This window comes from Haemorhous mexicanus, chromosome Z (genome assembly GCF_027477595.1).
Source record: "Haemorhous mexicanus isolate bHaeMex1 chromosome Z, bHaeMex1.pri, whole genome shotgun sequence".
Classification (NCBI taxonomy): Eukaryota; Metazoa; Chordata; class Aves; order Passeriformes; family Fringillidae; genus Haemorhous; species Haemorhous mexicanus.
The window spans coordinates 4,198,316-4,216,679 of NC_082381.1; the positions used below are offsets into that span (position 1 = coordinate 4,198,316).

The following is an 18,364-nucleotide window of genomic DNA, read 5'->3' on the forward strand; positions in this document are numbered from 1 at the left end:
AAGACTCTCTCTTTTGAAGACTCACTCTTACTCAGGTGATTACATTTTTCCTTTGTGGACGTTCATGAGACAGAGTTCTTGTTTATAAGAGATGCAAACAGATTTCTTAGCACAATAGCTTGTTGTGCTAGCTGCACTCATTCCTAGGACTTTCCCCATGGGAAGTTAACTGGCTGCACGTAGAAGACGTAACAGGCCAGCTGGGAAGTTAGCAGAGCAAGGCCTGATTTTAGAAGGCCTTTCTTTTCTAATACCCCTACCTGTGTGCAACACATTGTGACTTTCTTTCAGAAATTAATGAAGAAAACACAGATTGCTGTTATGAGGAGAAAAGTTGTCCATTGTTTTTAAAGGTTGCAGAGTTCACAAGTTAAACCAATTGCTGCCAAGTTGGAGTTGTAACTATTTGCTGTTAATAATTTCATGTTGTAATCACCTGTTGTTAATAGTTTTTCTTTAATTACCTGCTGTTGATGGTTAGAAATCCCCTTCGTCGAGTATCACCCTGCTGCTACCTGGAAAATGGCACCCGGGGTTGTGAGGAGGAGGTGACATCGGGCTGGTATGCAAATGAGGAAACCCCAGACCAAACCTGGCAGGAAAAACCCCTAAAAAAAACGAGCCACCATGGAATTAAGAGATTGAAGTGATGTCTAGATGTGAGGAACAGAAACCAGTATCCGCTAAGACCCTTTTTACCTTTCACCCTAACCTAAAAGACATCGGCTAGAAAGAGGACCTCGAATGTCAAACTGAAAAACTGGGCAATGTCCTGGTACTCCCCTGAGGATGGAAGCCCCAGCTCTGCCTGCAGACCAGCGGACAAAGCTGCACTTTTCCTCCTCCGTGCCACTGGGAGCAGTGGTGGCATGTGCGAGACCCGTGGGTTCTCCCCACCCAACCTGATTTTTAATAAAGGCATTAAAGAGGAGAAGGATCTCCTGCCTTATTTATTTCAACTGCCTACTGAAATTATTCTGCATTCCCTTCCAAATCAGTTCACTCCTCAAGCAAAACTCTCAGGCACATGCCCGATTCCCTCTCTCCCAGCAGCTCAGAGCGGCATTGCACAGCGCTTGCTGTGTGCCAGACAGCACAAAGCAGGCTGGCCTGGTGGCCCTGAATATTTCTGCAAAACACTCTGCATCTCACCCCTTTGCTCTGGCTCGGTGCAGAACTGCAGGATTGCAGGCGCTTCCTCCCAGAGCTGCGTGAGGCACTGGCTCCTGCAGATGTGACCTGCCAAGCTGTCACTGCCTCCCGCCGGCCTCGCTTCCCCTGGCAGAAGTGCCGTGCCTGAAGGAGGCTGCCCTGTGCTCCAGCCTGCCGAGCAGCCCGGCTCACTCCCCCGGTGCCCAGAGTGCTGCACACACTGCTGACCTTTCCCAGGAGTTACAGAGCAGGCGGCAGAAGAGGAGGAACCCTCAGCCAGCCCAGCGGCCCTGGGCTGCCCTTCGCCTTGCTCTGCTCCTGGGCACACTCCAGACCAATGCCTCCAGTCCGGGCTGTGCCCAGCACGGCTGCGCTTCCCCTCGGGAGCAGCCAGCTGCCAGCCGGGCTCTGAGAGCCGAGGATTCGCCCGCTCCCAGGAAGAGGCACCCAGGGCCCGGCTGCTGCCCTTTGCAGCTACCTGGGCCTCCTTCCAGCCTGCCTCTGCCGAGGCTCAGGCTGCTCCGGCCTCTGCCGGGGCTCTGCTGGGGCTCCGCAAGGCCGGGCCCGCTCGCACCTCACAGGCGCTGCTGACAGCTCTGCGCCACAGGAGACCTTCCCGAGCCCCCTCTCTGATCTTTCTGCTTTCTCACTTGAGTAAGGCTCTCCTTCTGCCAAAGACATTGCATTTAGGGATCCAATTCCAAGTGGCAGGAACCCAAATGCTCTCGAGTCACAGCTCAATGCCTGCATCTGCACAGGGTGTTTGGGCTGCCCCGCTCCTTTGGTTTTTTCCTGCAAATGCCATTGCCCTTTCTGCCTCAACTAGAAATACCAAAGTTAGGCGAAAACCAGCCAGCGGGCCATATTCCAAAGGCAGTATGGTCTGGAGAGAATGAATGAAGACGAGCCTTTTCCATTTACAAACCATACTAAAGAAGCCATTTGTGTGACTTAGCACCAGTAAAAAACAACTAGTAATTCAGAAGGAAGTTTTCTGAAGGGGTCAGAAGGAGAGGAAATCTTCCAAATGAGTTGAAGTTTCAGAAACTTTATTGAATTACTTTATTGAATTAATCCTTATATATAATCCTCTTCTATAATCCTAATCTATAATCCTAATGTACAAAACTCTTCAACAGTCCTACTCTAGAATTCTACTCTGCAATGCTACTGTAAATTGCCTTTGGAGATAACATCTTGACATGAGTGTAACTTTCTCGTCTCCTAATTCTTCTTCCTCTTCTTGACTGAGTTGATCAGTTGTGACAGGATAGATGCTGGCTTGGCTGAAGTCACAAATGGATGCTGTCCATAGGAAAAAAACCAAAAAACCAAAACAACAAAGAACAGTGAACCAGGACTTTCCAAGCTCAGTGCTTCACAGACTCAATCAGGATTCCTCTGGGTCATAAAAAGACCCAGAAAGTAGAACAATGGGACCATCAGCTCTCCAGTTGTCATGTGCAGGACCTTGCCATCACAGGCAAACCTGGCCCAGAATGCCACCCATCTCTTTATTGTGATGGCTTCATCTCTCTGGGATTTTTGCCCTGCCAGAACTCTAGAAATGGTGCTTTCTGTCCCTGGGGTTTCTTCTACTCAGGATACTCCAATGACTCACGTAGGCCCCTGCCTTTGAAAGACAGGCACCGTGCTGATTTCCACAGGGGGATAGAGCAGCGTCTACCTTTCCATGCCATGCACCTCCTGTGCTGGATGGCACCTTCCTTCCCAGCAGGGCCAGCCCAGTGGCACTGGGTCCTGCAGTTCCCATTCTGCCAAAACCTGGCAGTGACCCTGGGGCAGTTCCCGTCTGCTTGAGCATGCCAGGCAGCAGATGGGGCTGGGACAAGTCCCTCCCAGCTGTCCCTGTTTGCGTGCCAGAAACCTCTAAGGGTGGGCTGGGGAGAACAAACCAGGGCCCCTCAGAGGCTCAGAGTGAGCCCCCCACAGCCCCTCCTGCCCACAGCCAAATCTCTGACTGCTAGGCCAGGACTGGCTTCCTTGGGTTCCTTCACCATCATTTCATGTCTCCTTACCCTCATTGCTCTACTTCAATTCTTTTGCCGTTAGATAAAACTGAACACCCAACCAAATTACAAAAGAGGGCAACAGAAACAGAGGACAGAGGACCTGTCCTTTCAGGAAATGCAGAGAGAGGTGGAGATATTCAGTTTTATGAAGAACAAGCCCAGGGAGACTTTTTTGCTACTTTCCAAGACTTCAGAGTGTCTTTGAAGAAAGTGGGGGACACCTTTTTTTACAGGTCCAGTTAGAATAGGATGTGGGCGAATATTTTTAAACACAAAGGAGATCTTATCAGAGCAGGTCTAAGGAAGAACTTGTCTACTCAGAGCATGGTGCCACCCTGGCACAGATGTCCCAAGAGCTTGTAGGTGCCCCCTCCCTGGAACCATTCCAGGTCAGGTGGCAAAGGGCTCTGAGCAACCTGATCTCTTTAAAGATGTCCCTGCTCATTGCAAGACACTTGGACCAGAGGACCTTTACAGGACCCTGCCAGCCCAGCCCAGTCTAGGATTCCTCACCATTTTCATTTGTAGAGCACCAAGAGTGGAGGTGAGAAGGAAGGGGGCTCATCTGATGCCTTGGACTTCAGTCGAGGAGGAGCCCATCCCTCAGACCCTGTTTCACCTGCAGCCCCTTCACACTTTACCTGCAGGAGCTCCATGGCAGACCAGCGCTCCTCCTCGTCTTTCTGAAGGCAGCAGCTCAGGAAGTCACGCAGCAAAGCTGAGAGGAGCTTGGGATGTCGCAGCTTTGGGGTCCCTACTGTGGCTATAAGGCGTTGAGCCTGCAGAAGAAGGAAACACGAGGCTCGCCCTGCTGCTTTCACATCTCTAGGTGCTCTGCCACATGTCTTTGTTTAACCTCTCTTCTTCAGTGACAGTTTCTGCCCTGGCAGAGACCCAGAGATGACTTTCCTTTACCAACCAAAACCCCAAACCCCGATGCAACCACAGCTTTTCCACCATCCCACAGATCTTGCCTTGGCAGCTGATTTCATTGACTGACCTAGGTAGTGGGAACTACATCAGCAAAAGCACATTTGCATCTCTGAGGATTCACACCAGCTTGAGAGGCTTTTTGGAAAAGGGACTTTGCTATGATAACTAATTTTCAAGGATTAGTAGATGAAAGGTATCTCTGCAGTGCTTGTTGGTCCCTTAAGCACTCGTGCCATAGAACTCATCAAGCTTTTTGTGTTGTTCTTGAAAACAATATTAATTGGAAGAAAGGAAATCCATCTGTTTATCCCCAGGTAAGGAAACAAACATTTGCAATCTCATATTCAACACAGAGTCATTAAGATGCCTGCGCAAATGTATTGGGATGAAAATGCCTGCTTGGGCACACAGGAGCCACCTGCAGCTCTGTCCCTCAGCAGTCTGAAAAATTCTGCTTCCCATTATGTGGAAAAGAAAAAATTGTCATGGTCAAAAGAAGAAAAGGTGCCATCCCTATGGTCACCCTCTGCTTATTTGGCTCCTCAAGTCAATATATTAATGATTGGCTCATCCCAGAAAGTGCCAGGAAACACTGGCAGGTTTTGGCAGGCTCTCCACATCCCCAGGCTCTGTCTGGGGATGTGGAGAGCTTGGTGACGTGGAGAACTTGGCTTGGGCTAGGAGAGAAACATGGTCTCTCAGTGTTTCAGCAGCACTGCACAAGAAGCAGAAGAGACCCTGTGGCCTTCACACCTTCATGCCCAGGTTTCAGGCATGTTTCCCAGTGAGAAGAAACTGCACCGTGGGTTATGTTCTTCTCTAAAAACCACAGTTTTGGAAACTTTCTTGGATTTGGGTTTCCTTCTTTCACTTCTGGAAAGATAATAGCAATTCTAAGATGCTTGTTTCCTGTTACTGGGGCCATCTCCACAGACAAAAGAAGTGGAACCACTTATAACCCAAAGGCAAGTGTTGCCTGAGAATGGAATTTGTTTGCATGTGGCAAGGCTTGAGTTCCCCCACCTGATGCAACCAAAACTACAGCAGATGCTGATGTGTTGCAGGGACATTCTTAGGAGGGGACCTTGGTGGAAGTAGTTCCAGCAGATGGCAATGGGGTTTTGTCCAATGGCACGCAGGACATGGGGCAGGTGAGAAAGACAGCGGGATCAGAGAGTATTTGCTCCTTACCGAGGCAGGACTTTGGTTGCAGTAAGGAGGTTCTCGTTCTACCATTTCAATTCCCACAATTCCAAAAGACCATATGTCCACTTTGGGGCCATATGGTTGACCTGTCACCACTTCAGGCGCCATCCACCAAGGAGTCCCGGCTAACGTGCACCGTCTATTCTGCTCAGGGGTGAGCTGAGTAGAGAGGCCAAAATCAGCTGAGGAGAAAGCAAAATACTGGTTTGATTTTAATTCTGTGCAATTAGGAAACCAACAAAAGAATTCCCCAGCAGAAGTTTGGAAATGTGCTGCTGAATGTCCTGGCATTGGTGACTTTAAAAAGCGCCCCGTTTTTTCACTGCTTCCAGCAGTGGCTTTTGTTCTTTGGAAGCTTTAGACTTGTAGTTCCCTCCCTCTGGAAGGGACGCTCACAGAGCAACGCCACTCTTGACTGCTGGTTCCTTGTCATACCTCTGTACATGTGTCAACCCTGTCACCAGCTCACAGCGAGTGCCCCTGTACTACCACCAGCTCCATTTCTGGGGAGCTGGCCATCACTCAAAGCAGCCTCACAGCCCCCATCCCTGGAACGCTGCACCTGACCAAGAACATACCGACCTAGCTTGACAGAGCCGTCTGTTCTGAGAAGGATGTTGTCGCTCTTCACATCTCGGTGGATGATGTGGTTCGAGTGAAGAAAATCCAGTCCTCGCAGGCACTGAGAGAGAAAACAGAGAGAGGAGGGCAAAAATTAGTGATGTCATTTCATCACACAGGAAAGGAAACAAAGAATCTAAAAGATTCCCTCTCCAGGGGAAAGGGGAGTAGTGGCAGAACACAGTGTCATTGAGAGGAAGAGCTTGCTGCTCCAGCACTTGAAGAGCAAGACCTTTCTAAGGAAAGGCATGTCAGCTTTTTAAAAGAGCAGCAGCACCTGCTCTAGTAGACTGTCCCCTGCAAACCAGCCAGGATGACTGCTGCTGCAGTGCATGTGCTCAGAAGCAAACAGCATTTTAGCTGCACTCCTTTTTAGCTGAGGACTGAGCAAAACGAGTCTCTCTTTTTTCTTTGCTGTTCGTTTCAAATCCTGCCACGAGCACCTTTGCTGTCACAGGCAAGGAATGCAGTGAAGACAGGCAAAAGTTTAGGAAGATGGAGAACAGCAAATACAAGAGGCAGAGCTAGAGTACAACAGCAGGAAATTAGAGTACAAGAACTGATTACAGTGAGTGCAGTGGCACTGGCAGGCGTTTCACTTGAGATGCTTTTACTTGCCCATAGCATATCAGCCACACAGAAACAAAGTCTGGCACATGAAATCACTCCAGCTCTGAGCCCCTGTTTCCCAGACAATCCTGCCCAAGCCCTCGGAAGCACAGATGGGATTGCTGACCTCCCGACTGATGGCTGCCATCTGCTCTTCAGACAGGAAGGTCTCACTGATGACATCACTCAGGGCGCCTCCGTCCATGTACTCTAAAACCAGCCAGAGTTCCTCACCCAGAAGATAGCTGAAAGAAGGAAACAAGGGTGTGGAGATGAACATGCATGGCTACATTGATTTTTTACTTCCGGGTTTCTTGTTTCCAGGTCCCTTTGGGACTAGGACAGAATCAAAGGAATAGACACTCCCTCTCAGCTGTGCATTGTTTACAATCTGTGCAGTCTGGAGGAGAAAGGCACTGCTGTGAAAAAGGAGATGTCTTAGATGGGCAGCAAGTGAAAAGTGCAGTTTAGTAACAGCCCAGATAAAAAGCCTTTCACACCTGGTGTTTCTGGAAATAAGCACGTAGTCTTCCTGGCATGCATGACAATGGCAAAGAGGGGCAATGATCTAAGGGAAATCCACTTTAGGATGGTTCATTAGCATTTAAGAAACTTTAAAAAATCAATCCCAAAAAATGGGAAGGCAGCGAATTTTGAGGATACTGACTTAAGAAGATACAGCTGATCCAGGTTCTGAATAATTTTGGAATAATTTTCAAGCGTTCCAGGGAAAACTCATGCAAACAAGATGCACTCTCTTCTAATCCATTGGAGATGAATAGAGAAATATTAATAAGTAATAATGAACAGCTCTACTTCCTGCCACTGACCAAAGTGGGTTTTTAACCTCTCATGTTTGCTGTATGTAAATGCACATCCATGGGATAAGACCATGACCTCTCACCTGTCTAAATAATTCACAACACTGGGACTCCTATTCCTCTTCATGATCATGATTTCATTAACTGTTAGTTGCTTCCTCTGCAGTCCTTGAAGATTTATTTTCTTTATGGCCACCTAAAATGACATTGAAAATCAGTAACCTGAGAAGCTGGTGGCACGAGACCACAACACACATGGAGCAAGTGATTTTGCAATGACACAGCTGAGCTGTGCCAAACTGCCTTGTGATTAGGCACTGCAGTAATTAGGAGCTGACATTCCAACAGCCCATTTCTCTGCTTCCTTGGGGGCAGTTCCAGAACACATGGGGCCACTGACATCTTGCCTTGTCCACTTGGAAACAGTGGTGTCTCAGCTATCACCCCCAAACCTCTGACCATACTCTCTGCTGCTTTGTATGGGATTCAGAAGAAGTAATCTATGCCTTAATACTCGGTGGATACATCTTGGGCTGTGGGCAGGGCTTAGGGCTTTTAGGGACACCTTGCAGATCTCTCCCTACGTGCAGTTCCCAAGTGCACACTGCAGGTGGCTAAGGAACTACCAGTAACTTTCAGATGTATTTGCTGGCAGCCAGAAATGAGAATTCAGGACTCTGAAGCTGTAGCCCCAAAGAGCAGGGAGGTGCTCTAAGGCACCACCTTTATTTTGGCAACGAAGAGCGAGTGAGCGCCTCCTTCTCTGAAAGGAACCGCTGCCCTCCGTGCCTTTCTTCGGCAGCTGAGGAGGACAAAGTCCCAAACGTATTTCATGGGCTGGCACCAGTCTGTGCTTCTTGTGCCTTTTCAGCACAGCTCTACCCAAAGCTCCAGCCACAGCTCCCACCCCCCAGAGGGGAAGGCCCTCAAGAGCATCAGAGTCTGCAGGGGCTGTTGACATTTACCTCTCCTCCTGTGGCATTGTTGAGTGCTCTAACCACATGACCAAAACTCCTAGCAATGAAACAGAAGCAGAGAAAGGAGAAGCTGTTTAGCTCCTAGAGTGAAAGTTAGCCCATTTAGGAGATCTCTGCTGTAAATACCTAAAAGCTGCAGGATGCAGGAGGGCTCTGCCAGAAGGCAGATGATGTATGCTCTTCTCAAGTGCATGGGCACTGGGCCTGTTCATAAAGCGCTGGGGTTCAACTTCTAAAGGGAGTTTATTCTTTCCTCTTGCGTTTCACTTTCTAAATGGTGGGTTCCTATCCTGACCATAGAGTGTTTCCTTCCACAAACCAGGGGAAAGAAATGTTCCTGGGAACTGTTATCTCACAGCTTTGATAGGGGGTAGGTTGCTCTTTCTGGCAAGCAAGTTTCTTCTTTTTTCATTAGTGGGGCAGTATGATTTTGAGACATACAAAAATGCTAAAGAAATTAACACAGAGCTGTCCCACACTTGAGAGACAAGGATATCTTCCAGGTCCTGTTCCTTGATGCAGGCAAGACCTCGGCAGCATGGAGGTGTGTCTGACAATGCCTTCTGAGCACACACACAAATTCGGAGCAGCACCGAGAGATGGGAGAATCTGTCCCCAGTGTGTGAACATGTTTGCAGCTGGCCTGACTTCACGCTGGATAGACATTCCACCAGAAAAACACCTGGCCCATGGTTGTGCAGGAGTAACTGCGGTTGGACTCACCCACTGCCAATATGTTCCTTTTCAGTGTAGTTCATTGCAGGATTTTCCGTATTCACCATTCTCCCTGAGGGAAACAAAATGCAAGATGCTGACTTTAAAGCAGAGATCCCAGCTTCCAGGAGATACAAAGGGCAGCCCCACTGTCTGGTGCTCTGAGCCCTTTGTGGTCAGCTGGGTAACAACATCCAACGTCAATAGGACAGGCAGCCCTGCAGTGCAGACGGCTGGCACAGAGACTGATTTTGTACAATCCTTTGAAGAGTTCTCTTGACAGGAAACAAAGCACAGGGAGATGCATTTCCAGGAGAGAAGGACATCTTCTCCACCTTTCAGCAGTTTGCCAAAAGAATTCCTTTCCATTTGTAAACCAGAGCAGCTCATGCTATTACCAATCCCAACAAGGCTTTCAGCATCAGGACCCTCACCTGTTTATGAGCAGGCTGAGCTCAAAGGTGCCCCTCTCCCAGCTAAGGAAGGCTCCAGCCTCTGCAGTCCCACCAGCCCTCCGGGAGAGGGCAGCCAGCACAACAAGTCTGGCAAAGCCCAAGCATGAGCACTGACAAGCAGTGAGAAGAAGCCACAGCCAGCCTGAGCCCCATACAAGTTGTTGCCCCCATTCAGGACACAACAGGATGGGCTTTGAGATCAGCCACACTGAGGTGCAGATCAATGCCCTTTTTGTCCCAACAGGTGATGGTAGACACAGAATCCATGGGGCTCTGGTCTCAGCCCCACCAGGTCTTATCTGAGAGCACAGCACTGGCAGCTCTTACGGGCAAGAAGCAGACTCATTGGGTTGTGCTGCAGAATCACAAAGGACTTGATGTGTTTTCCTAGAGACTGATGTGAGCAGGACTTTGGCCAATGGGTAGGATTGCAACAGTCATGGGAAAGAGTGGGTATCAGGTATGACAAAGTGCCATGGATCTGAGGACTATACCGTGGGTGGGCTGGAGGCTCTCTCCTGAGAAATGCCTCCAGTTAATCTGATCACATCACTTAGATGTGTCTCTTGGACACATCTTGATAAGCATAAAACTAGAAGAATAAATACAGGTTGTTATAAAAGTATCTGTTTTTTTCTTTGGGGGCACATGGAAAACACCTCCTGCTCTCTATTTGTCCTGTAACCTGATGTTCTTTCAAAAGTAGTTCTTATTGACAAAAATACAGCATTCTCATGAAAATAAACTGCAGATGTAGTAGTGGTAACAGTAAGTCACAAAATAGGCATCAACAAGATGTGGGGAAGAAGGGCTCCTTCAGGATGGAGAAAAACCAACTCCAGCAAAAAAACCCACAAGTCAACAACAAAAAACCCCAAAACACCACAAAAAAACCTCACAAAAACAAAAAACAAAAGGCTCCCACAAAAAACAACACAAAAACACCCCACCAAAAAAAAAAACCCAGCCAAAAAGACAAAAATCCAAAACCAGTCAATTTCTGTGAGGTTTTTTTGCTCTGATGACTGGTTGGAAGTCAGGAGTCTAAGGAGGATTTAGGAAGCTGAAAATTCCATTCAGTTTGGCCACTAACAGACAGGAATTGCCTGGATTATTTGCTAGGTCACAGCCTTCTGCTGATCCAAGAACAATCCCTGCTTCAGCCTTTAGCAGAGAGGGAAGCTCAGACAAACCCAAGCCAGTCCCAGGTGCCCTCAGAGGCAGCAGGAACACCCAGAGCGCTCTCTCGCTGCCTCGGAGCACAGCACTTCCTCTGGGGAGTCCTAAATGGCCCTGTGACACCAAACTCAGGAGGAGCATTCGGTACAGCTGTGCTGACACCTGCACACAACACACTGTCCCTCAGACAAGAAACACACCAGACGTACCCAGCATCTCCAGGTACCCCTTCTCAGTCTGCTGTTTTGGAGAGACGAAGGAACTGCCCGAGCTCGAGTTCCCAGGTTTGACAGAAGGGCTTCCTCGAGGTAATGCTGATGCGGCAGCAGGTTCAGAGCCCATGATGTGCTGGTCCTGTAGCAATTCTGGTGGGCACTGTTCCTGTGCCTCATGCCAAACTTGGGGCCCTTCATTGCCAGACATTCGCTGGAAGTCTTTGCAGGTTGCCCGGTGAGGTGTCAACACTTGCACCTCAAATCAAACAGAACAAAGCAGTCAGAGACTACAGCTTGTCCCTGTCAGCCAGGAGTCACCGACTGTGAGGAAAGGGAAAGAACAGATTGACAGGGGATACAGACAGCTTGCTTCAATCCTCCATCTGGGTCACCATGTTCCCCTGTAAAAACACCTCAAGAAACAAGGAGAGCAGAACAGGCAAGCAGGAATCAATTTAGATGACTGCTGGCCAAAAGGCCAAAGGACAAGTCCAACCATCCAGGGCAGCAGTGGGGATTCAACACACCAGGAAATGTCCTTCAGAGTGACTGTAATACACACGACAGCAGGATGGCACTCAGAGGCATCACCCCACTCCCTGCTGCTCTGTACTAGAAAGGCAAGAAGGGCAGAAACCACCGGTTTGGTGACTGCAGTGGCTATCCCTCTTTCACTCACTTGCTTTTGTAGAGACTGAGAGAGGCGATTAGCTTTATCTCTGATGATTTTAATTTCTTCCTCCAGCCTCTTCTCCCTTACCTTGTTGCTAGCCTCCGAATCCTGCAGCTCTGCCTGCACATGGTCCTTGTTAGTCAGTAAACAAGAAGGGAGAGGATGTTTCATGAGTGGAGTGGCTGCCACTCTTTCACTCACCTGGTTCTGTTGATCGCCCCTCTGCTGATTGAGATTCTCCTCTTGAACTCTTCTCATGTCATCCTTGTTCTTTCTCTTCAATGCCATGATGTCACTCTGAGCTTCGGGCAGCTCTGCTTGTGGCTCTGCCTTGATGTTCTGTACACACAAGTGCAGAGCAAGTGACTGGGAGCTGCCATCAAGCTCAGCTTTCTCCTCTTGCAGCCTCAAAATCACATTTATTCAGCCACTTCTTTCTGCTTCCCTACCCACATCTGTTTCCAATGTAACCCTCCTGTCCCAGTGCTGTTCTCTGCAGATTCCAAGGCTCTGTGCTTCCAGTGCCTGTGGGACTCCTGGCCTCCTCAGTCCCAAGAGCTCCGTTTTATGCCCCTCTTCCTGCCCTTCCTGCTGTCACTTGGCCAGTCAGGCTTACCTGGCCATTCTCCTCTGGCTCTTCCACCTGCTGCCTGTGCTGCTCTTCCTGCTCTCGGGCTGGGAACAGCTCTCCCTGAGACGGGCGTGGCATCTCTGATGAAGCAGTTTGCTCCTGCTCTTTCTCTAGAAGGGCCTGCACAGAAAGCAAGAGAAGATGGGTTTCAACTTTCCATACAACCTTTGTGGGCCAAGACTCAAGGACTGATGGGCTCTCACGTTCCCAAAGCACTGTGCTGCTCTACTGGGTCATTCTCTGCCCGTGGGGAAGCACAGATTCCAAAGTGACCTTGGCCCTACATTTAGAGGCCACCTGGGACAGAAGCTCCAACAGCCTCTCAGGCAGCTGACAGGGAAGGTGTGGCATTACTCAAGGGTCTGGTGAGGGCCTCCCTCTTCTTCTGCCATGTCCTGTTTGTCTTTCAGTAGTGACTGTCAGCCCGCCCTGTCGCACAGCTCCATCCTGGCTCTGCAGGTGGTTTCCTGTGTGAGCTCACCCCTTGTGAGACACACTTCTGGAGTTCATGCTCTTTTCAGGCCTGCACCAGCATTCCTGCCTTTCTGACATCTACACTCTTGTTAGAAAACCTGGTCATTCACAAGATGAGGATGCATGCACAGATCTCTGATGGAGGTCAGAGAGCCTCGATGGCCACCTCAGTATATGGAAGAGAACCAAGGTGTTTCTTCTCCCTCTGCTGTCAACTGAGAATTCTGACCAGCAGTAAAAGAGACTCTGCTAAGACCCCATTAACGAATGCACTTACACAGCCCTGGGGAGGCCAGTGAAGGAAACCATGTGTCATGTAATGCATGGCATGTATGACCAGAGTCACTGAACACCAGCTAAACGTGGAATTGTTCCACCTCTCTAGGACAGGCAGCAATCTAAAAAGTTAACTGGAGACTTCAGGGCAGAAGAGGCCAGAGGAGGAAAACAACTCTGAGGGGGGAAAAAAACATCCTATCTGGAGGGGGAAACATCTCTGCCTGCTCAGAATTGGTGGAGGGAATGTGTCTCTAATTCTCTCCTGAAAGGGATGCTTTAGGTGACCTTTGCACCTCCAACTGCCTTGGACCAGAGCCGGGAAGATTCAATTATGTAAATGTTACATAGATAGATAGATAGATAGATAGATAGATAGATAGATAGATAGACAGACAGATCTCTATACTATAATCTCTATTTTCTGACCTCTCTGTTGCTACACACATCAAAACTTGGTAGCCAGTGCCCCGCTCAGCAGCAATCCTGAGATTGCTCTCCAGTTGCTCAATAAAGCACACTCTTGGGGAATCTGGAGTGTGCAGGTCCTTATGGAAAGTGATCAGACCCAGAGCATTGCACTGGGAAATGCACTCTTTGTGCATCTGTGCTTGAGCAAGTTCTTCTCTTGGACTCGACAATACTGATGGTGCTAAAGTGGCTGGAAGCAATAAAAAGAAATAAAGGCCAGCCCCTACCAGCTCCTCTGATCTCTGAGGAGCAGCTGGAATGCAAGGGCATTGATCTCCTGCTCAATTCCCAAAGAAAACACACATTGATTTCCTTGTCTACAGAAAGTCACAGGCACTCTTAAGTTCAAAGTGATGCTGGCAGGCCTGGAGCCACAAAAGCTTCTTCTGCACCAACATCCCTGTACCAAACGGTGTGTTCTCATGCAAAAATATACTGCATTCACGAGAAGTGACACTTTGGAATAAAAAATTGTAGCAGTCCGAGTACTGTAAAAGGGCAGGAAATAAAGAGGAAAAGCAGTTTAGTTGGGAGAAAAAGAAAATGAACAAGACACTTCCTCTAGGCAAAGCAAAAAAATCACAATAAAAAAAGGAGAAGAAAGCCAATTCCAAAAGTAGGTAAAATATTGCATGCACAGAGGACATACTGAAGGTCCCTCACAAGGTTTCAGTGGTTAAGGCTAAAGCTCCCTCAGCTCCTCACTGGCCTTGTGCTCCACTAACTTAGCCAGATCCTGTGGCCTTCTCTGCAAACTCTCCTGCCCCTCAAACACTTTCTGCTTCCCAGGGGCCCACAGCTGCACACAGCACTCCACCTGTGGCCGCAGCGCTGCCAAGCACAGGGCGATGCTCACTGCCCTGCTCCTGCTGCCCCACTGCTGCTGACACAGGCCATGATGCCCTTGGCCTTCTTGGCCACTGGGCCACAGTCTGCTTCATCTGCAGCTTCTCCAGACCTGCAGCAACCCTGCCTCCTTCGGACCGACACAGCTCCCCATCCACAAAGTTGCTTGTTTGACTTCAAGTACAGCAGCCACCATTTCAAGATGGCCTTCCTCTTCTGAGCAACACAAGACAGCCGTCAAGGACTTGCAGCTTCACCCCCACTGCAGGCTCCAAGGCACTTGCCAAAGCTGCAGACTTCCGGGAAAAATGGATCAACAGAAACTTGCCCCTTCTGCTGTTTGCCTCACAAGGAGGCTTCGACACTGCGCGGTTCCTTTCTTTGGCCACACACATGACAAGATCGGCTCCCCACAGCTTCATGGACAGCACAATCATCTCCATGCAGCTTAGCAAAAGCCAAAAGGCAGCTGGGCCAACAGAGACTCTATACGTGAGGAACGACTCAAGAAAACTGCAGAACACTTCCACAAGCCAAAGACACCTTTCCAAAAGGGGAAAATAAAGCAACAGAGCCTTTTGACCTCCAGCACTACCACATGTGTCCATGGCCATAACACCGCAGAAGCCCAGAGATGGAGCTTCTCTGAGCCAAACAGCCAGAAGCTCAGCTGCAACCCCGGGCTCTTCAGTGCCCCAGCATTACAGCTCATAGGCCAATTTCTTGCTGTCACTGCCTTCAGGAAATGCCTACATCCTGCAGGACTCCAGCAGTCAGCATCCTCAGTCAGCAACAGCAAGTGCTGGCTGCTCAGAAACTTGCACCTCTGCTTTGCTCTAAAGACAGCATCACAGAATGGGCACTTACTCTCTTGGAATGAACAGCCTGTGGTGTGACCACAGCTGGACGCTTCCATTTGACTTGCTCAACTACCTCATCTTTGGCTTCTTCTCCAGGAGCAGAGGGTGGCAGGGGAGAGATGGTTCTTGGTCTTGTAACCTGTGGCAAGAGAGAAGCATGATGGACAGGCTATTACCCATCAATTATAACCCCATTTCTCCTTAGATCTATAACCACATCTGCTAAAAGGAAATCATCAGCTTTGTCGGCAATGTCATTCTAAGTCACTCCAACCAGATTGAAATGGGCCAATTCAACAGAATAGAATATGGCTATGTATTTGATATTCTTTCCTGGCTCTTTTAATGAGCAACATTGTCTCTGCAAATGCAGATTTTACTTCTTGAAAGCTCTAAAATAGAAAAGAAGAAACGAGCCAGCAAGACCTTTGCAACTCCTGCTGACACAATGAAAACCAGAAAGGGTTCAGAATCCCTTTCATTGCATGATAAGAGCCAGAAAAGTAGTACAGAGGCATCTTTGCTGGCTGGAAAAAGAGAAAATGAAGAGGGCTTCTCCTCCTAGGAAACCAACCAACAATAAGATCAAAGTGTCAGCTTTGCCTGTGTCTAAAACACTTGGATGAGGGAAGGGAATTTTGGCAGGGGAACAGCCCTTGTGGTGAGCACTGTCATGTAGGCATCTAAGGAAGTCTTCTTGAAGGTCCTTCATGAGCCTCCCCTTGTCCAGGGTAAAGCTTCTCCAGCACCTCCTCACTGGCCTTGTGCTCCACACCCCAGCCCAGCTCCCGTGGAATTCTCTGCATACACTTCAGCCCCTAATCACTTTCTGCTTCCCAGGAGCCCACAGCTGCACACAGCATTCCAGCTGTGGCTGCTCCTGCTGCCCAGCACAGGGCGACGCTCACTGCCCTGCTCCTGCTGCCCCACTGCTGCTGACACAGGCCATGATGACCTTGGCCTTCTTGGCCACCGGGCCACAGTCTGCCTCATCCTCAGGTGACCTGCAACAGCAGCACCCCTGCCTCCTTTTGACCCACACAGCTGCCCATCAACAATGTTGCTTGTTTGACTTCAAATACAGCATCCACCATTTCAAGATGGCCTTCCTCTTCTGAGCAACACAAGACAGCAGTCAAGGACTTGCAGCTTCACCCCCACTGCGGGCTCCAGTGCAATTGCCAAAGCTGCAGACTTCTGGGCAAAACGGATCAACAGATACTTGCCCCTTCTGCTGTTTGCCTCACAAGGAGGCTTCGACACTGCGCGGTTCCTTTCTTTGGCCACCTGAGACAAGAATGGCTCCCCACAGCATCATGGACAGCACAATCATCTCCATGCAGCTTAGCAAAAGCCAAAAGACAACTGGGCCAACAGACACTCTACAAGTGAGGAACGACTCAAGAAAACTTAAAAACATTTCCACAAGCCAAAGACACCTTTCCAAAAAGGGAAAACAAACCAAAAGAGCCCTTTGAGCTCCAGCACTACAACTTGGCCCTTGGCCATAACATCGCAGAAGCCCAGAGAAGCAGCTTTCCTGAGCAAAGCAGCCAGAAGCTCAGCTGCCGCCCCAAGATCTTCAGTGCCCCACCCAGCATGACAGGTCAAAGGCCAATTTCTTGCTGTCACTGCCTACAGGAAATGATTATATCATACAGGACTCCAGCATTCAGCATCCTCAGCCAGCAACAGCAAGTGCTGGATGCTCAGAAACTTGCACCTCTGCCTTGTACTAAAGACAGCACCACACACAATAGGCACTTACTCTTTTGGAACGAGCAGGCGGTGATGTGACCACAGCTGCACGCTTCAGTTTTTCTTGCTCATCTTCCTCCTCCTTGGCTTCTTCAGCAATTGGAGGGAGAGCCAGAGGAAAGACAGCTCTTGGTCTTGTCACCTGTGGCAAGAGGGAATCATAGGGATAAGCCATTACCTAGGGCTTATAACTTGATTCCCCCTCACATCTACAGCCACATCTGCTAAGAAGAACTCATCAACTTTGTTGGTAATGGCATCCTAAGTTACTCCCAGACTGAAACGGGCCAATTCAACAGATCATTATATATTGCTAAGAATTCATTACTCCTCCCTGTCTGCTTTCAGTGAGCAACGTTGTTTGTGCAAAATGCAGCTTTTTATTTCGTGAAAGCTCTGTAATGGAAAAGTAGGAAAGATCCAGCAAGGCTTTTGCAACTGCTGTGGCAGACATGGAAAACCAGAAAGGGTTCAGAATCCCTTTCATTGCATGATATAAGACGGAAAATAGTGCAGAAGCTTCCATGCTTGCTGGAAAACTCGAAAATGAACAGGGCTTCTCCTCCTAGGAAACCAACAAGATCCAAGATGAAAGTGTAATCTCTGCATGTCTCTAAAACACTTGGATGCAGAGAGCAGACATTTGGAAAGGGAAACAGCCCTTGTGGTGAGCAGTCTCATGAAGGCATCTAAGGGAGCCTGTTATATAGTCCCTCATGAGCCTGCCTTTGTCCAGGCTAAAGTTCACTGACCACCTCCTCGCTGGCCTTGTGCTCCACTAACTTAGCCAGATCCTGTGGCCTTCTCTGCACACGCAGCAGCCCCTAATCACTTTCTGCTTCCCAGGGGCCCACAGATGCACACAGCACTCCAGCTGTGGCCGCAGTGCTGCCCAGCACAGGGCGATGCTCACTGCCCTGCTAATGCTGCCCCCACTGCTGCTGACACAGGCCACAATGCCCTTGGCCTTCTTGGCCACCGGGCCACAGTCTGCTTCATCTGCAGCTTCTCCAGACCTGCAGCACCCCTGCCTCCTTCGGACCGACACAGCTCCCCATCCACAAAGTTGCTTGTTTGACTTCAAGTACACCAGCCACCATTTCAAGATGGCCTTCCTCTTTTGAGCAACACAAGACAGCTGTCAAGGACTTGCAGCTTCACCCCCACTGCGGGTACTAATGCAATTGCCAAAGCCGCAGACTTCTGGGCAAAACGGATCAACAGATACTTGCCCCTTCTGCTGTTTGCCTCACAAGGAGGCTTCGACACTGCGCGGTTTTTTTCTTTGGCCACATGCAACAAGAAAGGCCTGCCACAGCTTCATGGACTATACAAACATCTCCTTGCAGCTTATTGAAGCCAAAAGTCAGCTGGGACAAAAGAGACTATACGTGAGGAAGGACTCAAGAAAACTGCAGAACAATTCCACAAGCCAAAGACACCTTTCCAAAAGGGGAAAA

General features: G+C 49.1%; 1 protein-coding gene across 1 annotated transcript; it reads right to left on the minus strand.

Moving 5' to 3' along the window:
* Positions 1–2,376: 2,376 nt before the first annotated feature.
* LOC132342052 (serine/threonine-protein kinase PAK 1-like) lies at positions 2,377–17,079 on the minus strand. The gene is made up of 10 exons (XM_059874241.1): positions 17,047–17,079; positions 15,154–15,285; positions 12,205–12,339; positions 11,595–11,927; positions 7,459–7,571; positions 6,682–6,799; positions 5,907–6,006; positions 5,310–5,506; positions 3,827–3,964; positions 2,377–2,457 (listed from the first exon to the last, which is right to left on the minus strand). The coding sequence occupies exons 1-10, from the start codon at positions 17,077–17,079 to the stop codon at positions 2,377–2,379; spliced, it is 1,380 nt and encodes a 459-aa protein (XP_059730224.1).
* Between the last annotated feature and the right edge of the window lie 1,285 nt (positions 17,080–18,364).